This window comes from Nylanderia fulva, unplaced genomic scaffold (genome assembly GCF_048542155.1).
Source record: "Nylanderia fulva isolate GAGA-0341 unplaced genomic scaffold, ASM4854215v1 Scaffold27, whole genome shotgun sequence".
Lineage (NCBI taxonomy): Eukaryota > Metazoa > Arthropoda > Insecta > Hymenoptera > Formicidae > Nylanderia > Nylanderia fulva.
Genome location: NW_028190336.1, coordinates 2,795,601 through 2,820,037, shown reverse-complemented (window position 1 = coordinate 2,820,037; position 24,437 = coordinate 2,795,601). Strand labels below are relative to the sequence as shown.

At 28.0% G+C, this 24,437-nt stretch overlaps 3 protein-coding genes across 5 annotated transcripts; 2 read left to right on the top strand and 1 right to left on the bottom strand.

Annotated features, from left to right (window-relative positions):
- Positions 1–983: 983 nt before the first annotated feature.
- Positions 984–2,350, top strand: crim (QVR superfamily protein crim). Its single transcript, XM_029303546.2, has 3 exons — positions 984–1,158; positions 1,250–1,384; positions 1,536–2,350. The coding sequence occupies exons 1-3, from the start codon at positions 1,110–1,112 to the stop codon at positions 1,814–1,816; spliced, it is 465 nt and encodes a 154-aa protein (XP_029159379.1). The 5' UTR covers positions 984–1,109; the 3' UTR covers positions 1,817–2,350.
- A 717-nt stretch (positions 2,351–3,067) lies between these two features.
- Papss (3'-phosphoadenosine 5'-phosphosulfate synthase) lies at positions 3,068–10,006 on the top strand. Its single transcript, XM_029303461.2, has 6 exons — positions 3,068–3,326; positions 4,724–5,518; positions 5,665–6,099; positions 6,234–6,440; positions 6,717–6,999; positions 7,607–10,006. Exons 1-6 carry the CDS (start codon positions 3,276–3,278, stop codon positions 7,702–7,704), a joined length of 1,869 nt encoding a protein of 622 aa, XP_029159294.1. The 5' UTR covers positions 3,068–3,275; the 3' UTR covers positions 7,705–10,006.
- Positions 9,059–24,096, bottom strand: LOC114931453 (uncharacterized). 3 transcript variants are annotated; one of them, XM_085483826.1, is made up of 9 exons: positions 23,855–24,096; positions 22,385–22,782; positions 21,493–21,766; positions 19,942–20,594; positions 18,493–19,074; positions 16,554–17,679; positions 15,523–15,922; positions 14,660–15,056; positions 9,059–14,226 (listed from the first exon to the last, which is right to left on the bottom strand). In XM_085483826.1, exons 2-9 carry the CDS (start codon positions 22,706–22,708, stop codon positions 13,927–13,929), a joined length of 4,056 nt encoding a protein of 1,351 aa, XP_085339952.1. In that variant the 5' UTR covers positions 22,709–22,782; positions 23,855–24,096; the 3' UTR covers positions 9,059–13,926. The 3 variants fall into 3 exon arrangements, with proteins under 3 accessions (XP_085339952.1, XP_029159328.1, XP_029159329.1); XM_029303495.2 differs by lacking the exon at positions 23,855–24,096 and adding an exon at positions 23,165–23,845; XM_029303496.2 differs by lacking the exon at positions 23,855–24,096 and adding an exon at positions 23,679–23,845.
- Positions 24,097–24,437: the final 341 nt, after the last annotated feature.

The window sequence follows — 24,437 nt, the reverse complement described above, 5'->3', positions numbered from 1 at the left end:
TGTGTGATTGGAAGAAATTTTTCATTTTTTACATTAGAAAAAAATTACATTTTTACTTTAGAAAAAGTTACATAATCGACCCCCAGAAAACAAAAAAGCAGAAGCCAATCAGAATCGCGCTGATAGTAAGCTTAAGACCAGGTCTATTAATAGATGTAGCAAGCTCTAAGCCTGAAGAAATTTACCAATCACAGTCAAGAATGAGGGGAATAATCGACTATTATTGGTGGATTTCTTAAGGTTTAGAGCTTACTACACCAAGGAGATCTTAAGCGGGGTCTACAATGGCAACAGAAGTACAGAGTACAAGAGTAAGCAGTAAGCAGTACGAAATGGGATTGGTTCATTCCGTTACTTCGACGAAATGAGCCAATCCCATTTCGTACTGCTTACTGCTTACTCTTGTACTCTGTACTTCTGCTGCCATTGTAGACCCCGCTTAAGAAATTGATCAATCACCGTCAATTATTCCCCTCATTCTTGACTGTGATTGTGAATTTCTTAAAGCTTAGAGCTTACTACACTTGTTGTAGATCCGGCCTAAGACCAGGTCTACAATAGGTAATTTAAGCTCTAAACCTTAAGAAATTGATCAATCACAATCAAGTATGAGAAGAATAGTCGACTGTGATTAGTCAATTTCTTAAAGCATAGGACTTACATCTTATTGTGGACCCGGCCTAAAAAATTCACCAATTAAGCCCCTTGCACAATGCCAGGAAACAGGCAATGGGAATAAGAAATATAAAATATCCACCAATAGGAGCAGACAATAAAGCCCCTTGCACAATGCCAGGCAACAGGCAATAAGAATAAGAAATAGAAAATATCCACCAATAAAAGTAGAAAATAATATCTATCTCCTTTTCCGATTGGTTGATATTTTCTATTTCTTATTCCTATTGCCTGGCATTGTGCAAGGGGCTTAACTAGTTAAGCTAAACCAGTCAGCAATTAATTCTCATCTATGTATTTTATATGTCTATGGTGCATGCAGTAGAAGCTTGTCACACATTTCATTTATAATAAACAAAACATTTCAAGAAGAAGATAAACAAAACATTGTATAAAATATAAAATTGTGTACAGTTTTTATTAGCGCATTAATAATGAGAAAAATTCTCTTTGCTATTTTTCTTTTGATTTTGGCAGGTCAAGGTGCGATATATTTTATCTTGTGAATGAAAGGGCGTGGCTATCTCATTTTAAATTTCTTTATTAAATTGAAATAATAAAATTCTAATTGCAGGCGATAGCTTATACTGTTATAGATGTAACAGTAACCATCCTGGATGTGGAACACCTTTAAATTGGTTATGGTATTGGGGAGAAACTTGTCCAGAATATGATGACAAATGTGTGAAGATAATTGAACGGAAAGGAGGTAACTATTAATATTATTTACACAATAATTTAAAAAAAATTTTTTTTATCTTAAAATTGTATAAACAATACACATATATATATATATATATATACATATATATATATATATATGTGTACATACATATATATTTTAATTGCGAATCTTTCAGCTGAGACAATCATTACACGTGAATGCCTAAGCTCTGTACGTAGCTTTAGAACAGATATTCCTGCAGATCATTATGAAGGTTGCAGACCTGCTGCTATAGATGTACGATTAGGTCATTATGTTAATAATAGCATTCATCAATTAGATATCCATCGTGATTATTATGATGAAGTTACTTGGTGCTTCTGTTACTTTGATCATAGATGTAACAGTGCACAGACTATGACTGTTTCAATATTGCTTGTAATTTTAATAATTGCTATGAAATATTTCATATCTTGAGATTATTGTGCAATATCTTGCTCAATATTTAAAAGGACTTTTTTAAAATATGGAGACACCTTATCTGTCATTACATTATGTGACATAATTATAATAATACTTTTTTACTAATTTGAATGTGAAAATTTTAATATGTTGAGGCTATACTTTTTAAATGGAAAACAACTGATAATAAATTAGTAATATAGTTAACAAGTGAATAATAGCTAAAATTTATATTTGGTACATAAAATATAAAGGTGATACAAAGCTGTAATTAAAAAGCATGCAAGCTGTGTCATCTTTTTTTAATATTATCATTCAAAATTACATATACAATGACAGTATAGATTTATCTTTACTAATTATATTTATATATAAATAAATAATTATATATTTATATAAATTTAACAGTTTTATAATTTCTCTGTGAATATATAATATTGATGATACATATGAGAAATAAGCTATCATATTTCGTTTATATATTATAATAGTTTTATCGAGTTTTTATTTTCAATTCTCTATAAAGTGTCATATACATTTAATTCACTTACTTGCTTTTTTAATTATTTATTAATAGTTGTTTTTAATAATAATATATGTAATTTTTATATGAAATATTTTGTATGATACTCTAGAAAAAAAGATGGCATAATCTTTATCTATATATTATGCCTCGCATTGTATCTGTATGTACAAACTTTATTATGAAGTTTATTATGAAATTTATTAACTTACTATTTTTGTATAAAACACACACTGCCTAACATACAAATAATAACTTAAAAATAATTTGCAGCAGATTGTTTAAGAATTTAGATAATTTGAGAAAATACAATTTTTATTTTAATTTACACACACATACATAAAATGCAGCTTGACATTTTAATTAGAAATTTATAATACACACACACACACATATATGTATTATATATATATATGTGTGTGTGTGTGTGTGTGTTTTATATATATATATATATATATATATAAAAGAATAAATTTTTGTTAATATATATAATGGATACTCTTTATAAAACTTAGATTGTAATATATCATACAGCCGTCCATTAATTATAAATAAAGAAAAAATTAAATATATTTATTATATATATCATATACATTATATATATATATATATATATATTATAATTATATATCTACTTTGTTTAAACATTTTAAATAACTTTATTATATTTTAATCTATTTTATATCAAATATGTAGAAATTTATAATATAATAAAATATTTTTTTCACAAATTCAGTGCTTAAAACCTCGTATCACCCACTTTCTTTTGCTCTGTGATACGTTTTTTGCGCCACTCCTGCCGCAATTGTGTTCACGCAGCACGCAGTTTAGTATAGTTTAGTAAGCCACCGTCGATCGACGAGGGAGCATCGTGCAGTTCGTGCATCGTTCAGTATTACTTATGATTGCGCTTTACGCGAGTGCCACGTATATACATATTCGACTGCAGTCATGTCGCTGAGCAGTGAGGATGCTTTGCCACCGCCAAATAAAAAATTAATGGTATGTATGTTATGCAATATTGTCTCTACCGCTATATAATAAGAATTTCAATTTATATAAGAGGCTGAGAGAAATAAACAATGTATTTGCCTTTATATGTATATATATATATATATATATAGACGCAATATTTAATGCTTATTTCCTTCTCTCCCCTCACCTCCCTCTCTCAATTTTTCTAAATGTATTTGCTGTATTATAGTATTTCATCTGCATCTGTCTCTTTCATTTAATGTACATACATATGTACATATGCATACACACACACACACACACATATATATATTTTATTTCTCCTATTTTTTTTGCTCCAAAATTTATGTTTTATTTTAAATGCGAAAAATACGAGAAAAACTGCAGAATTATACAAATAAAAATAAACAGGTTTAATAAGAGAGGGGAGATGCTTTTATTTCAAATTTTTATCATTATTGTTTTAATTGTGTGTTAGTGTGCGTTTGTGTGTTTAATATATAATATGAATAAATTAAGATAATCTGAAAAAAAACAGATATATCTACATTATTATCTAAATCTAATGTTTATTATTTATTTTATTAATTTTGTGTATGTGTGTGTATTCTATTGTTCATTATTATTATTTGTGATATAATCAAAAATTTATTTACTTATTATTGTTTTATGGATTATTATTTAATGTGTTTCATTCTAAAGTATATAGAATTAAACTATATATATAATATAATATAAGATAATATAAGAAATATGTATAGTAAAAATAAATGTAGAATATATAATACTTTCTCTCTCTCTCTCTCTCTCTCTATATATATATATATATATATATATATATGAATAAAAATGTCACTTTTAAGAACTGTATATTTAAAGTAATTTTGCTATTATCACTATCGAAATAATTCCTTTAATAGATTTAATTATGCAACTGTGTATGAAATTTTATATATATATATATATACACACAAATTTGCAATGACTTTAAATATCTATTACTCTCTTGAGTTGTTGCATATGAAATCAATAATATTTAGAAAGTTGTAGTTTACGAAACATTCTTGAAAGCTCTATACACACACACATACACATGCGTGTGTAAATGTGTGTGTGTAAATTTGTAAAATCAAGTTTTGTATCAAAACATGTTAAAACAATGATTTATTTATAAAAACAGGCTTTTTTTTGCAAAATTTTTACAATTTTTTTAAATTACAAAAATTGGTGAAAATGTGAAAGAAGTTGAAAAATCTTGTGTGTGTGTATTTACATAAAATTTTTTTATATATAAAAAATTTTTTTAATTCTCTATCTCATTCTTAAAATATTTCCAATTCTTAAAAATCAAGTTGTTCAAATTTTCAAATTTATTTAATCATTATGTTAAAAAAGTTAAATTAACTGATATAAAATTCTTTTAGACTTGTGCAAACGTATCTGAACAAGCGCATCATGTATCCAGAGCAAAACGGGGACAAGCAATCGGCAGTATTCGAGGTTTTCGAGGTTGCACAGTATGGCTAACTGGACTCTCAGGTGCTGGCAAGACTTCCATCTCATTCCAGGTAGAAGCTATCTTAGTGAACCACGGTATTCCAGCTTACAGTCTAGACGGCGATAATGTCAGAAGCGGTTTGAATTGCAACCTGACCTTCAGCAAACAAGATAGAAAGGAAAATATTAGAAGAGTAGCTGAAGTAGCGAAACTCTTCGCCGATAGTGGACAAATTTGTCTCTGTAGCTTTGTCTCACCTTTTGAAGAGGATAGACAAATGGCAAGGCAAATTCATAGAAAAGCTGACTTGCCTTTCTTCGAAGTGTTCGTAGATACACCTTTGCAGGTTTGCGAAGCCCGTGATACCAAGGGTCTCTATAAAAAAGCCCGGCAAGGCACCATTAAAGGCTTCACTGGCATTGATCAAATGTATGAGAGGCCTACAAAACCTGATTTAGTTGTTAAAACCGAGGATTGCACTCCTGAAGAATCCGCCGCGACTGTAATTGAACTTTTAGAGCAGCATCATATTATTCCACAGATTCAAAACCCGATTAGAGAACTATTCGTGCCAGATTCGAAATTGGCTTCCACGAAAATGGAAGCAGAAACTCTGCAATGTGTGGAAATTAGTGAACTTGATGTGCAATGGCTACAGATTCTAGCAGAAGGATGGGCGACACCATTAACTGGCTTCATGAGGGAGCATCAATATCTTCAGGTACACACTACGATATAAATATAATTATATCTCGTGTATATGCAATCAGAACTCGGTGAATCAAGCGAGTTTGCTTAAGTGAATTAAGTAATTTTATCTACAAGCTTAATTATCAAATCAGGTATTATGATTTAACTCCATTCAAGGCTCAACATTTGCGATGTTTGCTCGAAGATGGTAAGGAAGTAAACCAATCGATACCAATCGTTCTCGCGATAAACACAAGTGATAAGAATCGTTTGGAAGGTTCTTTCGCTGTAACTTTGAGACACAAAGGCAAAATTTTGGCAATTCTACGAAAACCAGAATTTTATTTTCATCGAAAAGAAGAGCGCTGTAGTTGGCAGTTTGGCACTAACAACTTGGGTCATCCATATATTAGAATGATTTATGATTCTGGCGACTGGCTGATGGGCGGCGATCTCGAAGTGCTGGAGAGAATTAGGTGGCACGACGGACTCGATAAATACAGACTAACACCGAATGAAATTCACGCCAAATGCAGAAAGATGAATGCCGACGCTGTGTTTGCCTTTCAATTAAGAAATCCCATTCATAATGGACATGCACTGCTTATGCAGGTATGTTATTGAATTTCCAACAAAATAACTTGAAAAAAATTAAATGTATATCCTCTCTCATGTGCTGTAAATGTGTTAATACTATATATTAAAATACTTAAATCTTTAATCTAACATTACTGTTCATTACAAAGGACACGAAGAGGTTGCTGGAAGAACGAGGTTTCAAAAATCCAATACTCTTACTTCATCCACTCGGTGGTTGGACGAAAGATGATGATGTGCCTCTATATACCAGAATTCTGCAACATAAAGCAGTTTTAGAGGAGGGTGTGTTAGATGCTAATTCAACACTCCTAGCTATCTTCCCCAGTCCAATGATGTATGCAGGACCAATTGAGGTGAAATTCTAATAACAAAAGCTTTTACATGTTATGAGCTTTTAACATTAGATTTATTAATTTAATTTTAATTTTATTTTATTATTTTTAACTTTAGTTTTTTTTTTCATCTTTTAAGATCTTGCTGCTAATTTTAATTTTATATCTCTATATAGTTTTATCATCTATTTTATTTCTTCAATTTTTGCTATACTCTCTTTAGATCTTTGTACTTTACATCTTATATTTATTCACATCAGTTAAATTTTAAATAATAAATCTTCGATTATTTTTCAGGTACAATGGCATGCAAAAGCAAGAATGAATGCTGGCGCCAACTTCTATATTGTAGGCAGAGATCCTGCAGGTATACCACATCCTAATAAAGATGCTACTCCTGATGGCAATTTGTATGATCCCAGTCATGGTGCCAGGGTGCTCTCTATGGCTCGAGGACTTCATAATCTCGAAATAATCCCTTTCAGGGTAGCCGCCTATGACACACAAAATGGCAAGATGGCATTCTACGAACCAGAACGAAAGCAAGATTTTGAGTTTATTTCGGGAACTAAAATGCGAGGTACTGATTGCAAAATTCTATAATACTTACATTTTAATATTATATATAAAATAAAACAATATATATATATATATATATATATATATATATATACTCTTTTATTTCATATATATTAAAAATATATATATATATATATATATATATATATAAGTAATATTAAAATACACAAATATGTATATGTCACTTGCATTTATATATGATTGTGTGTGTATTCTTATGTACGCTTGAGAGTATGTGTGTATGTAAATTTTATTTTATTTTATTTTTATTTTATGCAAATAACTATTTTAACATTGTTGAATTTATATTAAAAATTACTTTTACAACATTTATTTATTACTTAATAGACTAAAGTTAGATACATTTCTCAATTTTTTACATTATTACAAAATTGTAACTCGCAAAATTGCAATTTTATAAAAACACAAACATACTTTTTTTGGTATAAAATTACATTATTGTAACGTGATATACAATGTACTTAATCATTTGAAGATGTTTATAAAATTAAAAAAAACTTTAAAAAATTGAAATTTTTTCAATTTATTATTTTATATACAATAATTATGCAGTATTATAGTTTCATTATTTTATATGTTATTTGCAGGATTAGCAAAAGCAGGACAGAATCCCCCAAATGGTTTCATGGCACCTAAAGCGTGGCAAGTGCTTGTACAATATTATCAAAGTCTAGACAAGAATTAAACTTGGATTTGCTAATGAGTAACAAAAGTTAGATTTTCACTCAATTTTAGACGAATTTTTATGATATTTTATTTAAGATGCATTTATTGTGTATGTGCGTGCGTGCGTGTCTGTGTGTGTATGTGTATGCGCGTGTGTACAATATTTAACATTAAAAAATTTTAAATAGCATTATTTTTCCATCAAAGGTTTTAAGGAAAATTTGATATTAAATTAACTTTAAAAAAAATTGCAAATTTGTCAAAAGATTTATTTGGAACACAATCTGGGATTGGAATATTTAAGATTTAAAAACATTGTCGGCTTTTTTTATAAGACAAATAATTTATAAAATTATGCACATGTATACATAATTCATTTATTTGATTAAATATTATCAGCATTGATAACATTCTTTTTTAATTTAAATATATCAGACTATATACATATATACATATATACATATATGTATATAAAACTTGCATTTAAAAACTAAATAAAAAATTACAAACATTTATTTATAGAATTATTATTTTCTCTTACTTTGGCAAGAAACATATTAAAAATATGATAAAACGTAATTAATCTGTCTTTTTATCATATTTTATATATTTTTCTTATTTTATTTTATTTTAATAGTAATATGAGAAAACAAATTCGGTAATCTTTTATCTAATAAGATATCTTTATGATGTCAAAAATTTTTCAAGTATTAAATTTAAAGAAAAATAAGAAACAACCGCAGGATCAATATATCTTTTTAAAAAATTTTAATTTTTAAAAATTTGTAAATTTCTACATTTTACTACTTTGGTCTTACTCGTCTTTCCTCTTACTGTACAGATATACATACATACATACATACATGTATATATAGTGTGTGTATGTGTGCATTCCATTGTTATTACTTATTACAAATTATTATTATTGTTTAAGATGATTCGCTTTTATACACACATACATGTTTAATAAATTTTATTTTAGATTTTTTTTTAATTTTATAAATATTACAGCAATAAGAGATTAATTTTTTAAAACACACACACACACACACACATATATATATATATATATATATATATATTCATATATAATGTTTAAAAAAATCAATTTCTGATTGCTGCAAAATACTTATAAAATTCTAATATAATATAAAATAAAAGTAGTTATTTTAAATTTTAAATTTTAAAATGCGAAGAATGTAGCAAAATAAAAAAACGATGCATATAATTCTAAGGAATTAATAATATGAATATATATATATATATATATATATATATATATATATTTAATGAGTTAAAATAATTTTAACTAACATCATTATATTATCAGAGTATATATGTATACATATCTTGATATCATTTTTTGGACTACATTATATATTATATGTATATTAATGATATCCAGAAGGGCTGATAATAACATATTGTATATTATATTATAAAAAATATTTTCACAGTATTTTTACAAGCTTTCTGCGCTGTATGAAAGATTCTTATATCATCTTTGCTAAACGCATCGTCTGATGTGTGTGTGTGTGTGTGTGTGTGTGTGTGTATTGTAATGATTTATGTGTAAATTATAATTTTATTTTTTGTACAACTGTAAAGTAAAAAATACACAGTGTCTGATATATATATTTTCTATATGTGTATGTTATATATATATATATATATATATATATATATATGTACGTATACTACACACACACACACACACACACACACATGTATTTTATAAAAAAATATTTATATATTACTATATAGATATATTCTTATATATATGTATGTATATACATACATACATACATACATACATATATATATATATATATATATGTATATGTGTGTATATATAATTAATCTGCTATTTTATTTACTATATATATATATATATATATATATATATATATATAATCATCATTAATAAGAAATATTCGAAATATATTTTATAATTTAATGTAAATAAATTATACCAAATTATAAAGTACAAAACATTTCGTAAGCTATTCAATTTAAAAATATTTTATGATGTGCTTGCTGAAATCATTCGCTAAAAGATAGGCGTAATAAATAATTAGATTTATCTAATAAGAAACTGAAGGTGACCTTAAAAATATAAAAAAATATGCTAAAATTGTTTTAAGTCTTTGAACCATATGTGACACAAAAAATTAATCGGTCCACTATAATAAAATAAGTTTAGATGGATACACATGCGACTCATCTTGTGTGTATTTTTGTGTGTGTATATCACACACACACACACACGTGTATCTGCACGCATGCACATGAAATTTTCTTTATTAAAAATATGAAGCAAACTTTCTTTTGTCTTATCTTTTAATGTCCTGTATATTTTGTTTAAAACAAATTTTCACATTTTGTTTTTCTATTTAAATAATTTATCTTAGATATGGTAGAACTGCAATGATAATATTATATATATAGTATTATTATATATTATTTGGAGAAAATAGCTAGACACTGTAATTGTTTTTCTTACAATAAATCCAATATTTTAAATAAAGTTTTTTATTTAATATAAGCCTAACTAACATAACTCATCTTTGACAATATAAATTGCCAAAACAAAACAGAAAATTCCATTTTTAATCATCCTACGCATAGAAAAATTCAATCTTTATGTATTCTATATTTATAACGAGAATAAATCTTACAATATTAGATCATGGTTTACAATTATTAAACCATATGATATATCTTTGTCCCCTTCATCTTCATTTCTTTAAAAATTAAAATCTTTGATGTAAGAATATATATATATATATATATATATATATATATGTATATGGATAAATATATCGAACATATGAGTTAACATGCAAAAAAACTAATTAATTTGTACTTGGTACAAAATAAAATAACTTGTTTGCTTCTAATAATAATTGAATAGTATAGAATAAAAAATCAGGAATCTTAATTAGTGACAATTTATCGTTGCGCTATTAATTTAGTCAAGTTCCTAGAGGCAGATATATGCTATATATATATTAGCTCTTGAAAAATGTAATATATTTCATTTTCTGATTTTTGTTATATAAATGATAATGATATATTAATATATATATAAATTATGTCGACTAATATTTGATATATTATATATCTATTTTTGAAATGTAGGTTTTGACACAAGTGCTTAAATTAATTGTTATTAATAATTATAGTTCCTCAGAAATATAGATCATTATCTTCAATTCTATTTTTTCTTCTATCAATTTTATATTTACATATATGTTAGAAAAATTGATTAATCGTAAAATATATAAATTTTTATAGTAATTGCTTAATTAAGAATTTTTAGTTTTTATTTTGATGTGACTGAGAGAGAGAGGGGAAGGAGAGAGGGAGGGATAAATAGTGGAGTCTATAAATGATATTAGCAAAGTTAGAAAAAAAGCACATATTATCTTGTACATCGTGTCATATATCTTATCTAAGGCTTAGCATATATAAATCCAGCTCATAGCCATCTGGATTATAATATATCTGTAAAATATATAAGTATATCAATAAAATAATGTATTGAAAAGCATATAAAATCTGTTCTTTTTAGCTACTATACTTTTTGCAACAGTAGACTTTAAAATAAAAGAAAGATATATCCATATAGAAAAACTTGAGATTTTTATATGGGTGGAGGTAGAGACCCAGATAGCCACAGTAATTATTATGACATCAAAATGCATCATTTTGATGGCAAATGATGCATTTTGACATCAAAATGATGTCATAATAATTACTGTGGCTATCTGGGGAGATAGAGAGGAAAGGGAGGGGGGGGGGGAGAAGAGATGAGAGATATAGCAAATAAGGAGAAAAAGATAGAGAAAGTGCAGTTAAAATATATTGATCCTGTTAGAAGTATATTAGAATATTATATATATATATATATATATTATACTTAAAACATGAATACATTTATTTTCAATATTTATATTTAAAGAAAACTTTCAAGAAATAAACAGCTAAAAGAAACAGATCCTGTGTATTTGATGGATAGACTTTCATAATTATGTGTAGATGCAAGTTTCTTTAGCTATATTTTTTTACACCTTTTTTTAATTCAAATATAACTAAGTATAAGCTTATTAGACTTAGAAAAAAAAGAAAATAAGGAAAACATAGCGATGATAACAATAATGTTCTTTCATTCTTAAAAAATATTGAAAAAATGCAGATAAAAAGAACAGATTAGTTTGTTAGAGAAAAATGTGCTATGCATTGTTCACAAAGAATGATACAAAGATGATATATAATATATTGTAAAATGACTTATTTTTTAATACATAACACGCACACAACACATCGCATACATACACGCACACGTACAAATTGCACCAATACATTACGCTCCCACTTATTTATACAAAATAGTTTACATACTGTGCTATTCTACAAACTAAACACTTTCGAGAGTCTCTGTTTTTTTTCTTTGCATTTTAGAGTCCTCAATTTTCAATTTTTGTTCTCATGATAATCTTTTGACTTGTTTCTTCACATTAACTTTTCCTTACATTAACTTTCAATCTTCAAGTCTCATATATTTTTATGTTTTATACAACTTTCTACAATTATTTTCTTTTATATGCCAAGTGTTTTTACAGCATAATAAGAAATATTTTAAGAATCTCTCTCTTCCTAATTTTCGATTTCTTTAAACTTTTTTCTTTTTCGGAGTTTCTATCTTCTTTCTCTACCTTTCTTTACATTTTATAATCTTCAAATTATAAAATTCTGCTCATATTTGTCTTGTAATTTTTTCACAATTTTCTGTCTAAAATTTTTGATTTCTTACTGATGTCATATATTTGAAGTTGAAAAAGTATATGAATTTTTTTCTTACAATATGGTCAAAATTAATTAATTTTTAGCAATAAGAAATAGAATCGTAAACTGATAATCTTTATTTTTTTACAAATGTAGGTAAAAAATGGGGTAGTAAGAGCCAGGCGTAGAAATTAAACGCAACCGACTTGTTTTTAAAATTCATGCGTCTTGATTCACATTCTCGTTTTTCATCTTTAGTTCTCAATACAATCAAAGACAAATTGAAGAACAAAAAGCGAATGTTCTAATATTAGCGATATATAAAACAGTACATGATTACTTCTCTCACTAAGGACAGAATGTTCATTCTTTGTTCTTTATCTTGTCTTTGACCGCTTTAAGAAATTATCGAAAACGTAAAACGACGATGTGGATTAAGACACGTCAAATGTTTTGCTAATCTGCCGAAGATGATCCAAAGGAAGGACTGAAATGTTTAAATTAAAGTTAAAAAAAGTGTTATATACAGGGTGTCTGGTGACTCGCGTTTCACACATTAATGGGAAATTTCTGAGATTTGGAGACGATTTTTTCTCAGCGAAAATATCCAGGCACCAATAATTTTCGAGTTATAAACGATTGAAAATAAAAGCTTTTTTGTAAACTAAGCCTTATAAAAATACATTATAAATAAAACTACATTTTTTAGTTAATTTCAGGTAAAGTTAATAGAATTTTAATTTAAGGCTTATTGTTAGTTACAAAGATACATAATTTCAAAAATTGGGAACATTAAAAAAATGATAACCTTTCTCGACATTTTCATAGAGGAAAAATCGCCTCCAAATCGCCTCAAGAATCTCCCATTAACGTGTGAAACGCGAATCACCAGACACCCGATATATGCCTAATGTCTGCATCTGGTTCTCATTAGTCCGTTTTCTACCTGGATTTGTATACATTCAGATTTATTTTTCTCATTTTATTTTAATCTTTTTTTTACAATTGCTCTGGTATTGTTCTTATCATAAGACAAGCTCGGATGAGAATACTATCACAATGTGTATCCTGTAACTTTTGATGGAATTATTTGATGGAATATATATAAATTGAAGATTCTCTTGGCAATTTTCTAAAAGTTACGATCCTAAATCCAGAAATCTTGTCTCAAGTTCAAGAAATTTTACAGTCTGAGAAAAACCATATTTTTTTAGATCTTAGAGAATTTCTCAGGTTCTATAAAATTTCTCTTATGATACATAAATTCTAGAAATTCAAGTTAAAATAAAAATTCTGATATTTTGTATAGCGTTTCTATACACGTATCTCGTCAAACATCTTGGAATTTTAAGAGATTAACAACAGAATCTGTGAAGGCTTAAAAATCTAGAAACCCTTTTTTTAACGAATGCATTTAATTCATACAGAATTTTATAGTCCGAAAAAATTTAATCTAATTATTATACATGATAGATGCGGTTGCGAGATTGACTTCGGCATTCGTGTCGGACAGATCGGGCAAGGATAGCATCACGGGTATCACTTGAATCTTCCCCGTATCGTCCTGCTGTTGTAGATGCACTACAGCGGTACCGGATTGCAGAATATCATTTGTAATAATTTCGTCCGTCATAATTTCTGGACTGGGCTCCATATTGTCGGCCGTAACTTCCTCCGTATACACATTAGAATCCTCTATGTTCATGATTACTTCTGTAGCTTCCGATGCCTCTCTCGAAGTTTCTTCATATTCCTAGAAGAGCAACAAATATCGAAATAATCCCCCCAAAAAGAATATATTACAAAAAATGCAATTTAAATAAACAATCCATCTAATAAATAAATTTTTTTAATTAAGTGAATTTTATTTGATATGTTCTCCTTCACTAAGCACTGCAGAAAAAAAATAATAGTTCACAATTTCTTGACATATTTTTTTTCAATCATTTTTTTCATCAAGAAATAATGGGCATATATAATTGATGGGCACAAATTATAAAACACTATATATTCATTATCTATACACTGTTTACTTATTTATTTATTATTATTTATTAATTTTATGATACCTATTTATTTATTTTCTATTTATTCTCGATTTATTGTGTATATGTATATTTTTATCGTATATGTGTTACAATAGTTAAAAGGAATTTAAAAATGTTATAACAAATAGGGTTTCTCACCTGCTCGTACACTTGTTCATACTCTTCCTGATCCTCAAACTTGACGATCTGTTCCTGTTCGAATTTGACAATCTGTTCTTCCTGTTCGTATTGTTCTTCCTGTTCCTCTTCATATTGCTCTTCCATCTGCTGATTTATAGAATCCTTGATCGAGTCTTGCTCCTGTTCGGAGCCAGAGGAATCGTCGGCGCGCACTTTTGGTTTAATATTCCTTCCTGGCACAATACGTTTGAATCCCGAACCACCAAGACTCTCATGACGTCGCTCATGCTTGTTTTTATCGCCGAGATATTTAAAGCGCTGGCGACATACGCTACACGAATACGGACGCTCATTCGTGTGTGTACGTTCGTGACAAACGAGGGCGCTCACCTGCTTGCACCGCCAGGGACAAAATCTGAAAGATTTTCAAGACAAACAAGATAAATAGGTGAGTCAATAATAAATGACAATACAAATATCATTATTTCAACTTTTTCATTCTGCTGCACAAGCGATTGCATTGTTTTTAATTAATATTATCAAATCATATACACGAATTTAAATAAATTTTATTGTATTCTATTTACTATCACATTTGCCTAATGTTTTATTACAGTGATATTACATGTGTATAATAAGAAAATATGTTAAGATTTATTTATCAAGTATAAAATATAATACATAGAAAAGAAATATATATACACACTAAAAAAATCAATGTTTTAAAATTAAATAAATGGATTAACAAAATCTGTAACTAATTAGCAAAATTAATTAGTTATATATACTATGTAATAATCCTTACTTGATTTTTTAATTTCCGTAAGATTTGTTTTCTCACACATGCCTATAGCATGAGAAATTAATAGGAATCAGTTTACCTGCACTGTAAAGGTCTTTCGTCGCTGTGCCGGTTTTGATGATGCTTCAGAAGTTGAATCTTGGTTTTCAAGTTGAAACCACAAATCTCACAAGTATACGGTCTATCCTCAGAATGAGAAATCATGTGAGTCTTCAGCCTTAATTGATTGACGAATCGTTTCGTACAGTGCGGACATGCTAAAGTGCCCTCGAGACGATTGTGCGCGACCATCATATGATGACGTAGACGTACTTCGGATGTAAAAGTCTGGTCGCAGTCGGTACACTTCATTGGATCTTTTTCCATATGAGTGTTTTTTATGTGTGTACGAAGTATCATCTCTGTCTTGAAGGTCTTATTGCAATGATAACAGGAAACTCGTTTTTTTTCAGGCGGACCGGACTCGTCGCGGGTAACGCCTAAAAGAAAAATTTTCCTTTATGTATTGTATTTTTACTATTATATATATATATATATATACACCTTAACTTAATAAATAATAAAATACAATTGAATATTTTTCAACATTTATATTATTTAATAAAATTAATTTTTCTATATTAATATGAGAAAATGTAATAAAAACTAGATTATAATAAATAATAAAATATTTATAAGGAATAATATAAACAACAATATTTAGAGATAAATTTTAAAATAACTCTCACATTGACTTGAAAAATTTGTTTAAAACTGTATCATTTTAAAAATAAAAATATTTATTAAACAAATAAAGAGGTTTCTCTTTTAAAGATTTCTTATTTCCAAAAACTTTAATTAACTTTATATACTTTAAAAGACAGTGCTTATAGAATATTTCGCTCAATTTTAATATTTACGCAGTTAATATTACATATTCTTAGAATTTTGATAGAACTTTCACCTCTTCCTTCAAAAATATTAAAAAATTCCTAATATTTAGAAAATGTTACATATATATATATATATATATATATATATATATGTATATATATATATAACAATTAAATAAAAAACTAAAGATACTACAAAATGTTAACTTGATATTTTCAACATAAAAACACATATTACCTGGCATTAATTCATTATGAATGTGTGACATATGCCATTCGAGTGATCTTGTCGAAATCATTGATCTATTACAAATGTGACATGTATATTGCCTGCCATCCTTGTGCACTCTATTTCTATGAATTACCAAAGTCGAATGATTCGGGAATTTTTCTCCACAAACTTGGCAAGAACATTCTTTCAAGCCCCTACTACCTGTTTTTTCATGCACCTTCATGTGCAACCTCAAACCATCTCTTCGATTAAATCCAACCCCACAAGTGTCGCAACGATATTGTCTTTGATCTTCATGAATCCTTACATGTTGTTTCAAGGTCGAGCTATTTTTAAACATCTTATCACAATGCGGACACTGAATACTATAAGCTTTATGTGTGTGCATATGTTTGGATAAACTATAGAACGGCACTAATTTCCTACAAACGGGACATTCCCTTTTGTTTCCGACTGGTTGATGTTTTCTAATTCTGTGATGCCTTAAACTCGCAGGATTCTTAAAGTCTGCACCGCAATCTTCGCAAAGATATGCTCTTAAAGTTGTGTGTACTGATTTCAGATGAAAACTTAGTTTTTGCTTAAAAGCAAACTTTTTTGGACATTTTGAACACTGATAAATTTTCTCCAAAATCGTATGTTGTGTTTTTAGGTGCTGGTCCAGGGTTCCCTGATGTTTGAATCTTTCTCCGCAAACTTCGCAAAGTTGTCCATAAAGGGCATCGATATGTTTCTGTTCATGTTGACGTTTTTTCCCTTTAGAATCCAAAAGTAGATCGCAATATTTGCAAATTAACTTTCTTATACAAGTGACATTATGATTTCTCTTTGCTTTATTAGTTGGAAATTCTTCTTCACAGTCGTCGCAATAGTGAAGGATGCGGTAGTCGTGAGTTTTGAGATGCTCTTCGAGAACATCGCGATTAGAAAAAGTTTCCGGGCAGTAATCGCATTCCAGATAGCGCTCTATGGGGAGCGAATCAACAGACGGTTGAATGTCTATAAGATCTGGTAGAGGTTTAGGAGGTAATTTTAACGTAATGGAAAAACGATCTTCGTAAAGAGAGATTACGTCGTCGTCCTTGAGACGAGAAAGAACGATCTTGCGCTGCTTCAAGTATTCCTGAAATTCCTGAAACAAAAAAAAACTTATGAAAGAAAAAATAAAGGCTAATTATAAGAAAAAGACTAAAAATTGGAAATAAAAAAATAATATAAAAAAGAAGCAAATATAAATTAATATAAAAATTTAAATTAAACAAAAATCACATACAATTCAAATAGGTCATATTTGAAAATTGAAAATCTTAATAATGTTTAATTTCTTGTAATATTTTTTTCTATAGGTACAATAATGAATTCGAAAATCTGTTATAGATGTGTGTGTGTGTATATATATATATTTAAATTAAACAAAAATCACATACAATTCAAATAGGTCATACTTGAAAATTGAAAATCTTAATGATGTTTAATTTCTTGTAATATTTTTTTCTATAGGTACAATAATGAATTCGCAAATCTGTTATAGATATGTGTATGTGTGTGTGTGTGTGTACACACAGACAGCTAAACACAGAGAAAGAGAGAGAGAGACGCGCGCGCACGCACACACACACATACATATATATTTTACTAAGCAATTACATGAAATTTTTTACAAATAAAATACATTTTTTGAAAAATTAGATAAAAATTAATTTTTCTGTAGATTTTATACTTAAAATATTTAGAATATCAATTAATTAAATTATCGATAAATTAAAGCATTAAAAAAACTAATACTTACATGACATAATATTTACATGCATTAATTTTCAAGAGTAAGCTTTCATGCAAAAATAAAGTACACATATTAATAAGCCTCATGTTTAACTATTTTCACATTTATTCTCTAGTACACTTTATAGTAAATTGAATTTTATTAAAATTATACAGAAATTACCTGCAGATTCTCTTCCTTCTCTCCCAAGATTCTCGTCAACTTTTCTAAATTTCCCTCGGTACATGTTTCGTCTGGTTCCTGATTTTGCACATTTTCTTTCTTCTGCTTTGCTTCTTCCCATTTTAATTTTTCTCTCGATAACTTTGAAATATATTCCTTCGTACTATCATTGACCTTCTCCTGGCTTTCATTAACTTTTTCGCTTTCCTCTGTTTCCTCTTCTTTCTCTTTTTCTTCTTCTTCTTCTTCTTCTTCTTCTTCTTCTTCTTTTTCTTTTGTTGGAACTATTACTTCTTTTTCTTTTTTGAGGCTTAATGTAACGCACATGTTTTCTTCTTGTATTTCTTTTTGCATCTCGTTTATGGTACAAGTCTTTGCTGATTGATTTCCGAGAACTTTCTCGCGTTTTTTTTTATATTCTTCGATTTGTTCCTCAATTATTTGCTCGCGAGCATCAGGACGTCGAGATGAGGAGTCCCGCGATGTTAAGGTATCATAACGTTTGAGGAAGCGTTCGACAGGCTTGAGATCAGTGGAGGATACTATGCGTTTTGATTCCATAGGTTTATCCATTTTCTTAACCTATAGATCAGAAAGAGAAAATGAAAAATGTAATTATAATATCATTAATATGTATAATTGAAAACATATGAAAAAAAGTAATGAGATTTCTTGAATTTTAAAAATGAGTTAATATAAAGAAAAAAAGAAAGAAATTAAAAGAGGAAATATAAGGAGCAAATAAAAATTCTAGAAAAATAATAAAAATACGAAATAAAAGAAATAAATAAAAAGTAAATAAAAATACGAAATAAAAGAAATAAATAAAAAGTAAATAAAACGATAAAAAATAGAATAAAATTAAAACACAGAATAGTTCGAAATATAAGAAAAGATATTTAATTTATTTTTATAAATTTTGAGATAATAAATTAATAAAGAATTAATAAGGAATTGGAAACAAGATATAACATAAAATATAGCATAAATTGTGCGAAAGTAAAAAAGTTAAATTAAAAGGAAAAGAAAGAAATAATTTCTCGTTTGAAATAAAGATAAAAAAATAAATAATTATACAAAAATATAAGAAGACTAAAAAAGAAAGGAAAAAAGTGAAAAGGATATATATATATATATATATATATATATATATATATATATATATATATATATATATACATACACACGCACACGCACACACACACATACTTATTGGTACAAATGTGATATACTTAGAATATAAAATGTTGTATATCTTACAAACCATAATTAAATGAAATAAATATTAGGATATAAATATAATAAAACAATTTAAAACAATTAATACTAATAATTAAATAAATAAATTTTACTCAATTTTAAGCAATCTTCAATGCACAAAAACATTTTATTTAAACTCGTCATCTCATACTTATTGTAAAATATCATCTTATATATATATTCGCTTACCTTTACCAATAAAAGCTCGTTTGGCTTAGATCCCTTCACAGTTACGTACATAACTCCATCCTCATGTGGAGCATTGTTCACGCTCAGTGGATTATTCAAGTCTAACTTTTGCACCTTGCACTCTTTTAGAGTATTTTCCATTTCATTCTGTATCCCATCTTTTTCTCCACATTTCGTCGTTGTTGTTGACATCAATAATCTTCTTTTTAGAATATTTGGTTGTTTCATTCCCTCTTTTTGATTTTCTCCTTCACCCTCTGAAGTCTGAGTGATTCCAGATTTCATAGAGATTACCTCTTCACTTCCTTCTACTCTCACATAAGACTTTGCCAACATGTCATACTTGTAAACAGCAGCTGAAGACCTTGAAAATTCTTCTTCATCATCTTCCTGGAAAGCCGGATCTTCGGGATCAAATTCTTCAATAGATTCTTCGTCCTCTCCTCCCTCTGCTATCTCCTCGAAAATTCCTCCGCCCACTTGCGCCCCTTCTTCTTCCATCTTCAATTCATTCTTCAACGAAAAGATGGCACAAATTTTAGGAGCAGAGTGATCTTCTTGATTTTTCATAATTATTTGACTTTCTTGCTTCATTGATGATAAAGATGGATTTTGTTGAATTGTAGAAAGTGATTCTTGCTCTTGCTTTGTTTCTGTGAAAAAAAAAGGGAAATCTTTTTATATTCCCACAAGTTTTTTTTTCTTTCTTTTTTTTTTAATAAAAACTATAATTTGTTAAAATAAATACGTTAAAATAAATATGTTTTAGAAATAAAATAAATTTGCGAATTATAAAAAATTTGTATTTTCCTTGAGCTACAGATATTTTGGGCAATTTTGTATTAATTGTTCATTACCAAAATGTCTACACTTAGCAAGTTCAAATTCAAATAGTTTAGCAGGATCATTGATTTAATATTCATATTTCATTATTGCATAATCTTAACACTACAAATTTTAAACATAAAAAAGTAACATTTAAGAAAAAAGTTGTTTCCAAATTGATGGAAAAGATTAAAAGTTTAAAAAAGTGTCGACGATTTTAAGAATATACAGATATTGTGTAAATAGAGGATGTCCCATAATCTATCTAAAAGAAAATAATTCTACAGTGTTCATTTTAATGAAAACAGCTATATATCTCATAAATTTTGACATAAAAAATGTTTTGAAGAGAAGATGCAATATTTAAAAAGGAAAAGAGAGGAAACTAATATTTATTTTTTACTTGAATAAGATTTTTAATAAAAAAAATTACGTTAACAGTTTTCCTTCAAACCCTCCAATTATTCAAAGAAAAAGAGAAAAAAAACTTGTAAAATGTCAAGTTTATGAGATATAATTATTATTATCATAAAATGGATATCATATATATGCAAAATTAATATATGTAACACTCTGTATATGCAAAAATTCTATCCTTTCCCTTCTCACTCTCTATTATTACTTTTATTATAAATAATTAAAAAAGTTATAAAAAGTTATAAAAAGTATTATATATAATATATAAATATTAATTATAAGTTAAAAAAATATGAAAATATTTATTACCTAGGCAAAATGATTGATTTTCCTCATCTGTTATCAAAGACTCATTAATCGGTTCGGCTTTCTTTGCGACGTTATCGGTTGTCAAGTTGACGTGAATGGATTTAAGTTTCATCTCGGCCTTTTTGATCTGCATGAAGAATTTGTAACTTATTTTAAGATCACAGATGCAGTCCATGCACATCTGCGTAGAAAGGCTATCATAAGGATTCACTTCCAGGTGCTTGATTTGTTGACTCAATCGTAATTTGATACCCTTCTCGCTAAAGATGTCCACCTATAACATGCATTAATAATAGGAACAGTTGCCGTAATAATTAATAGTAACGGTCAATAATAAATACGTTCACCTCAATGTAGTCATTATAATAATAGAATTATGCTAATACATACATGCATACTAAAAGTTGCTATATACATGAAGTTATTTACATGTATAATGTAAATATTTAACGTTAAAATAATTAATATATACTGTGCTAAATAATACCTAATTATATAATATTAGATATTTAATTATTCAAACATGTTAATAGTTGCTTTCCATTTACATTAAAACTCAGATAAATCTCACTTCTATCTTTCTTCAACATGGATGTTAAAGAAAGACACAAGTGAGATTTATCCAAGTTTTGATGTAAATGGAAAGCAACTTATATTGATTTTACTTATATGATTTTACATTCAAATACTTTCATAGGAGATTTTAGTGTGTAATGTAGCACAATAATAAAATTTGTTATTAATCTTTTTTGAAATTATTGTTTATGTATTTATCTTAGTTACTATAATATATACATTTTTCTTTATGTATTTCACATTTATTTCAATGTTTTCTTTCATTTTGAATTATTTTATAAAACTATAATCCTATTATGTTTAAAAAAAAACATACCAAAGGTAATTTTAGACCAGCACAAGTACGGCAATACTTTTTTAATTCTTGCTGAGTTCTCTCAGAAATGGACAACTTGCTCTGCTGCAATTTAGTGCTGCTGTTACTTAAAGACGAGATCCTCGTCAATTCATTCAAACTTTTGGCATCTTGCAGTCGAACGCGAGGTGCAATCTTCTTCAATTCATCAATATCTTTAATCTGGCCAACAACAGGTGCCATTTTGGATTCCTTGCTGCTAATGCTGTCAGATATGTTGACATTCTGAGGTGGTTCCGATTCACTATAATTATGATCACGTTTATTGATTTCAGAGTTTGGCATTTTCTTCAAAATTATTTACACTTGGTCTTCAGCATGTGGTAAATTTTAATCCAATATCTTCTGTATGTTTTTTACTGTAAAATATATAACATCTTTATTCTCTCCTTTTTTGACATTTACTATAATATATAACAATAATAGTTGCAATAACAATTAAGATTTAAGAAAAATAAATATAAAATAAAATAGAAATAAGAAATATTCAGATATTAAATCTATTTAAAATCTTAATTTCCAAGGATTGAGTAGTTAAATGTTCCATTTAAAAAAATTTTTGTTATTTTTATATTTATATATCAGTATATGAAAAATAAAATCACTGAACGTTAATTGTGTTCATATATGTTCGAAACTTTTACACATTTATATGACAAATATAATCAGAATTTCTTTTTATAATTTCATTACATTTTATTCTATACCATTGCAAAAAATCTTTATAGCAGAATAAAATACCTTAGATGTTGAAAAATTCAGAGTTACTGCTATGCATTCTATCTGATAGTTTCTATTATGATCACCTTTTCATTTAGATATTTAGAATATACTAAAACCTCAAAGCAATCAATTTGTAGCAAAATTGCTAGAGAAATTTGTACAGAAAGCACTTTATCTTTAATACCAATGTTATATAGTAGCTAGGATTATTATAAATCTGTACAAGGAAAGAATCCAAGGACTTAAATGGGGTTTGCGGTTCATTGGAAGTCTTAATTACAAATTCTAAAAACGCTAAGGTTTCTTGAAGCAATCATCGCATAGAATTTCTTTTTTTTAGAATTAAATAAAATGTTATCGAAAACAAATTAAATTTAAGAATCGAATATTATGGTTAAACAGACATTTCTTATATGACAAAAAGTTGAATTTACTGAATTTCGTAGAATGATAGATTATCGAATGTAAAATGAAGAATTAAGGTTAGGTTTGTGAGAAATGAATCTTCGAAGCATAACGCGCGAATATCAACCTCAAAACACCCCGAAGACGCCGAAGCCGGAGACGTGCTCGCGAGCTCCGTCGCAACTCAACACGAGAGAAGAACGTTTTCGACGAAAGGAAACCCAACGAAACTGTGGATTCACAAATATATTTGTTACTTTGTCGTTGCGAGTGCCAGATGGCGCGTACAAATGGCGATCTTACCTTTGGAATAATATAGTCAGAGACTATAGATATGTATATATAAAATACATAGACGGTGCTTATTTTTCCCCGAGATGATCGAAGGATTTTATATAGAAGTCTGTGAGAGATACCAACAACTTTTTGCACGACTCGAAACATTTACTCATCTATCACAAATATACATATAGTCGAATCGAATCTATTCGGAAGGAATCAAACAAGATTGTAGCGAACAAAATCATCGCTTGCGTCCTGTTTCATCTACTTGCGTCAGTTGAGTCTTTCTCTAAAGCCGTAACCACACTACGGAAATTAGGATTGGGATTAGATTGAAATTTCACCAATTAGAGCAAAGTTTACTAAACTTGAGATTGGTTTCTTTTATTCTGATTGGGTATCGGCTTAAGGTCGAGTCCACAATAAGTAATCTAAGTCTTAAGCGGGGTCTACGGCAGTAGAAGTACAGTACAAGAGTAAGCAGTGTAAGCAGTACGAAATGGGATTCGCTCATTTTATCGGGAGTAATGAAATGAGCGAATCCCATTTCGTACTGCTTACTCTTGTACTCTGTACTCTTGCTGCCATTGTAGTCTCCGCTTAA

Excerpts from the sequence above, each read along its gene's own strand:
- crim (XM_029303546.2), top strand. The coding sequence starts at position 1,110 with ATGAGAAAAATTCTCTTTGCTATTTTTCTTTTGATTTTGGCAGGTCAA. Across the intron at positions 1,159-1,249 it reads TTTGATTTTGGCAGGTCAAG|GCGATAGCTTATACTGTTAT; the intron begins GTGCGATATATT and ends TTCTAATTGCAG. Across the intron at positions 1,385-1,535 it reads GATAATTGAACGGAAAGGAG|CTGAGACAATCATTACACGT; the intron begins GTAACTATTAAT and ends CGAATCTTTCAG.
- Papss (XM_029303461.2), top strand. The coding sequence starts at position 3,276 with ATGTCGCTGAGCAGTGAGGATGCTTTGCCACCGCCAAATAAAAAATTA. Across the intron at positions 5,519-5,664 it reads GGGAGCATCAATATCTTCAG|GCTCAACATTTGCGATGTTT; the intron begins GTACACACTACG and ends ACTCCATTCAAG. Across the intron at positions 7,000-7,606 it reads TTCGGGAACTAAAATGCGAG|GATTAGCAAAAGCAGGACAG; the intron begins GTACTGATTGCA and ends TGTTATTTGCAG.
- LOC114931453 (XM_085483826.1), bottom strand. The coding sequence starts at position 22,708 with ATGCCAAACTCTGAAATCAATAAACGTGATCATAATTATAGTGAATCG. Across the intron at positions 19,075-19,941 it reads ACGAGCTTTTATTGGTAAAG|GTTAAGAAAATGGATAAACC; the intron begins GTAAGCGAATAT and ends TCTGATCTATAG. Across the intron at positions 14,227-14,659 it reads ATGAACAAGTGTACGAGCAG|GAATATGAAGAAACTTCGAG; the intron begins GTGAGAAACCCT and ends TTGCTCTTCTAG.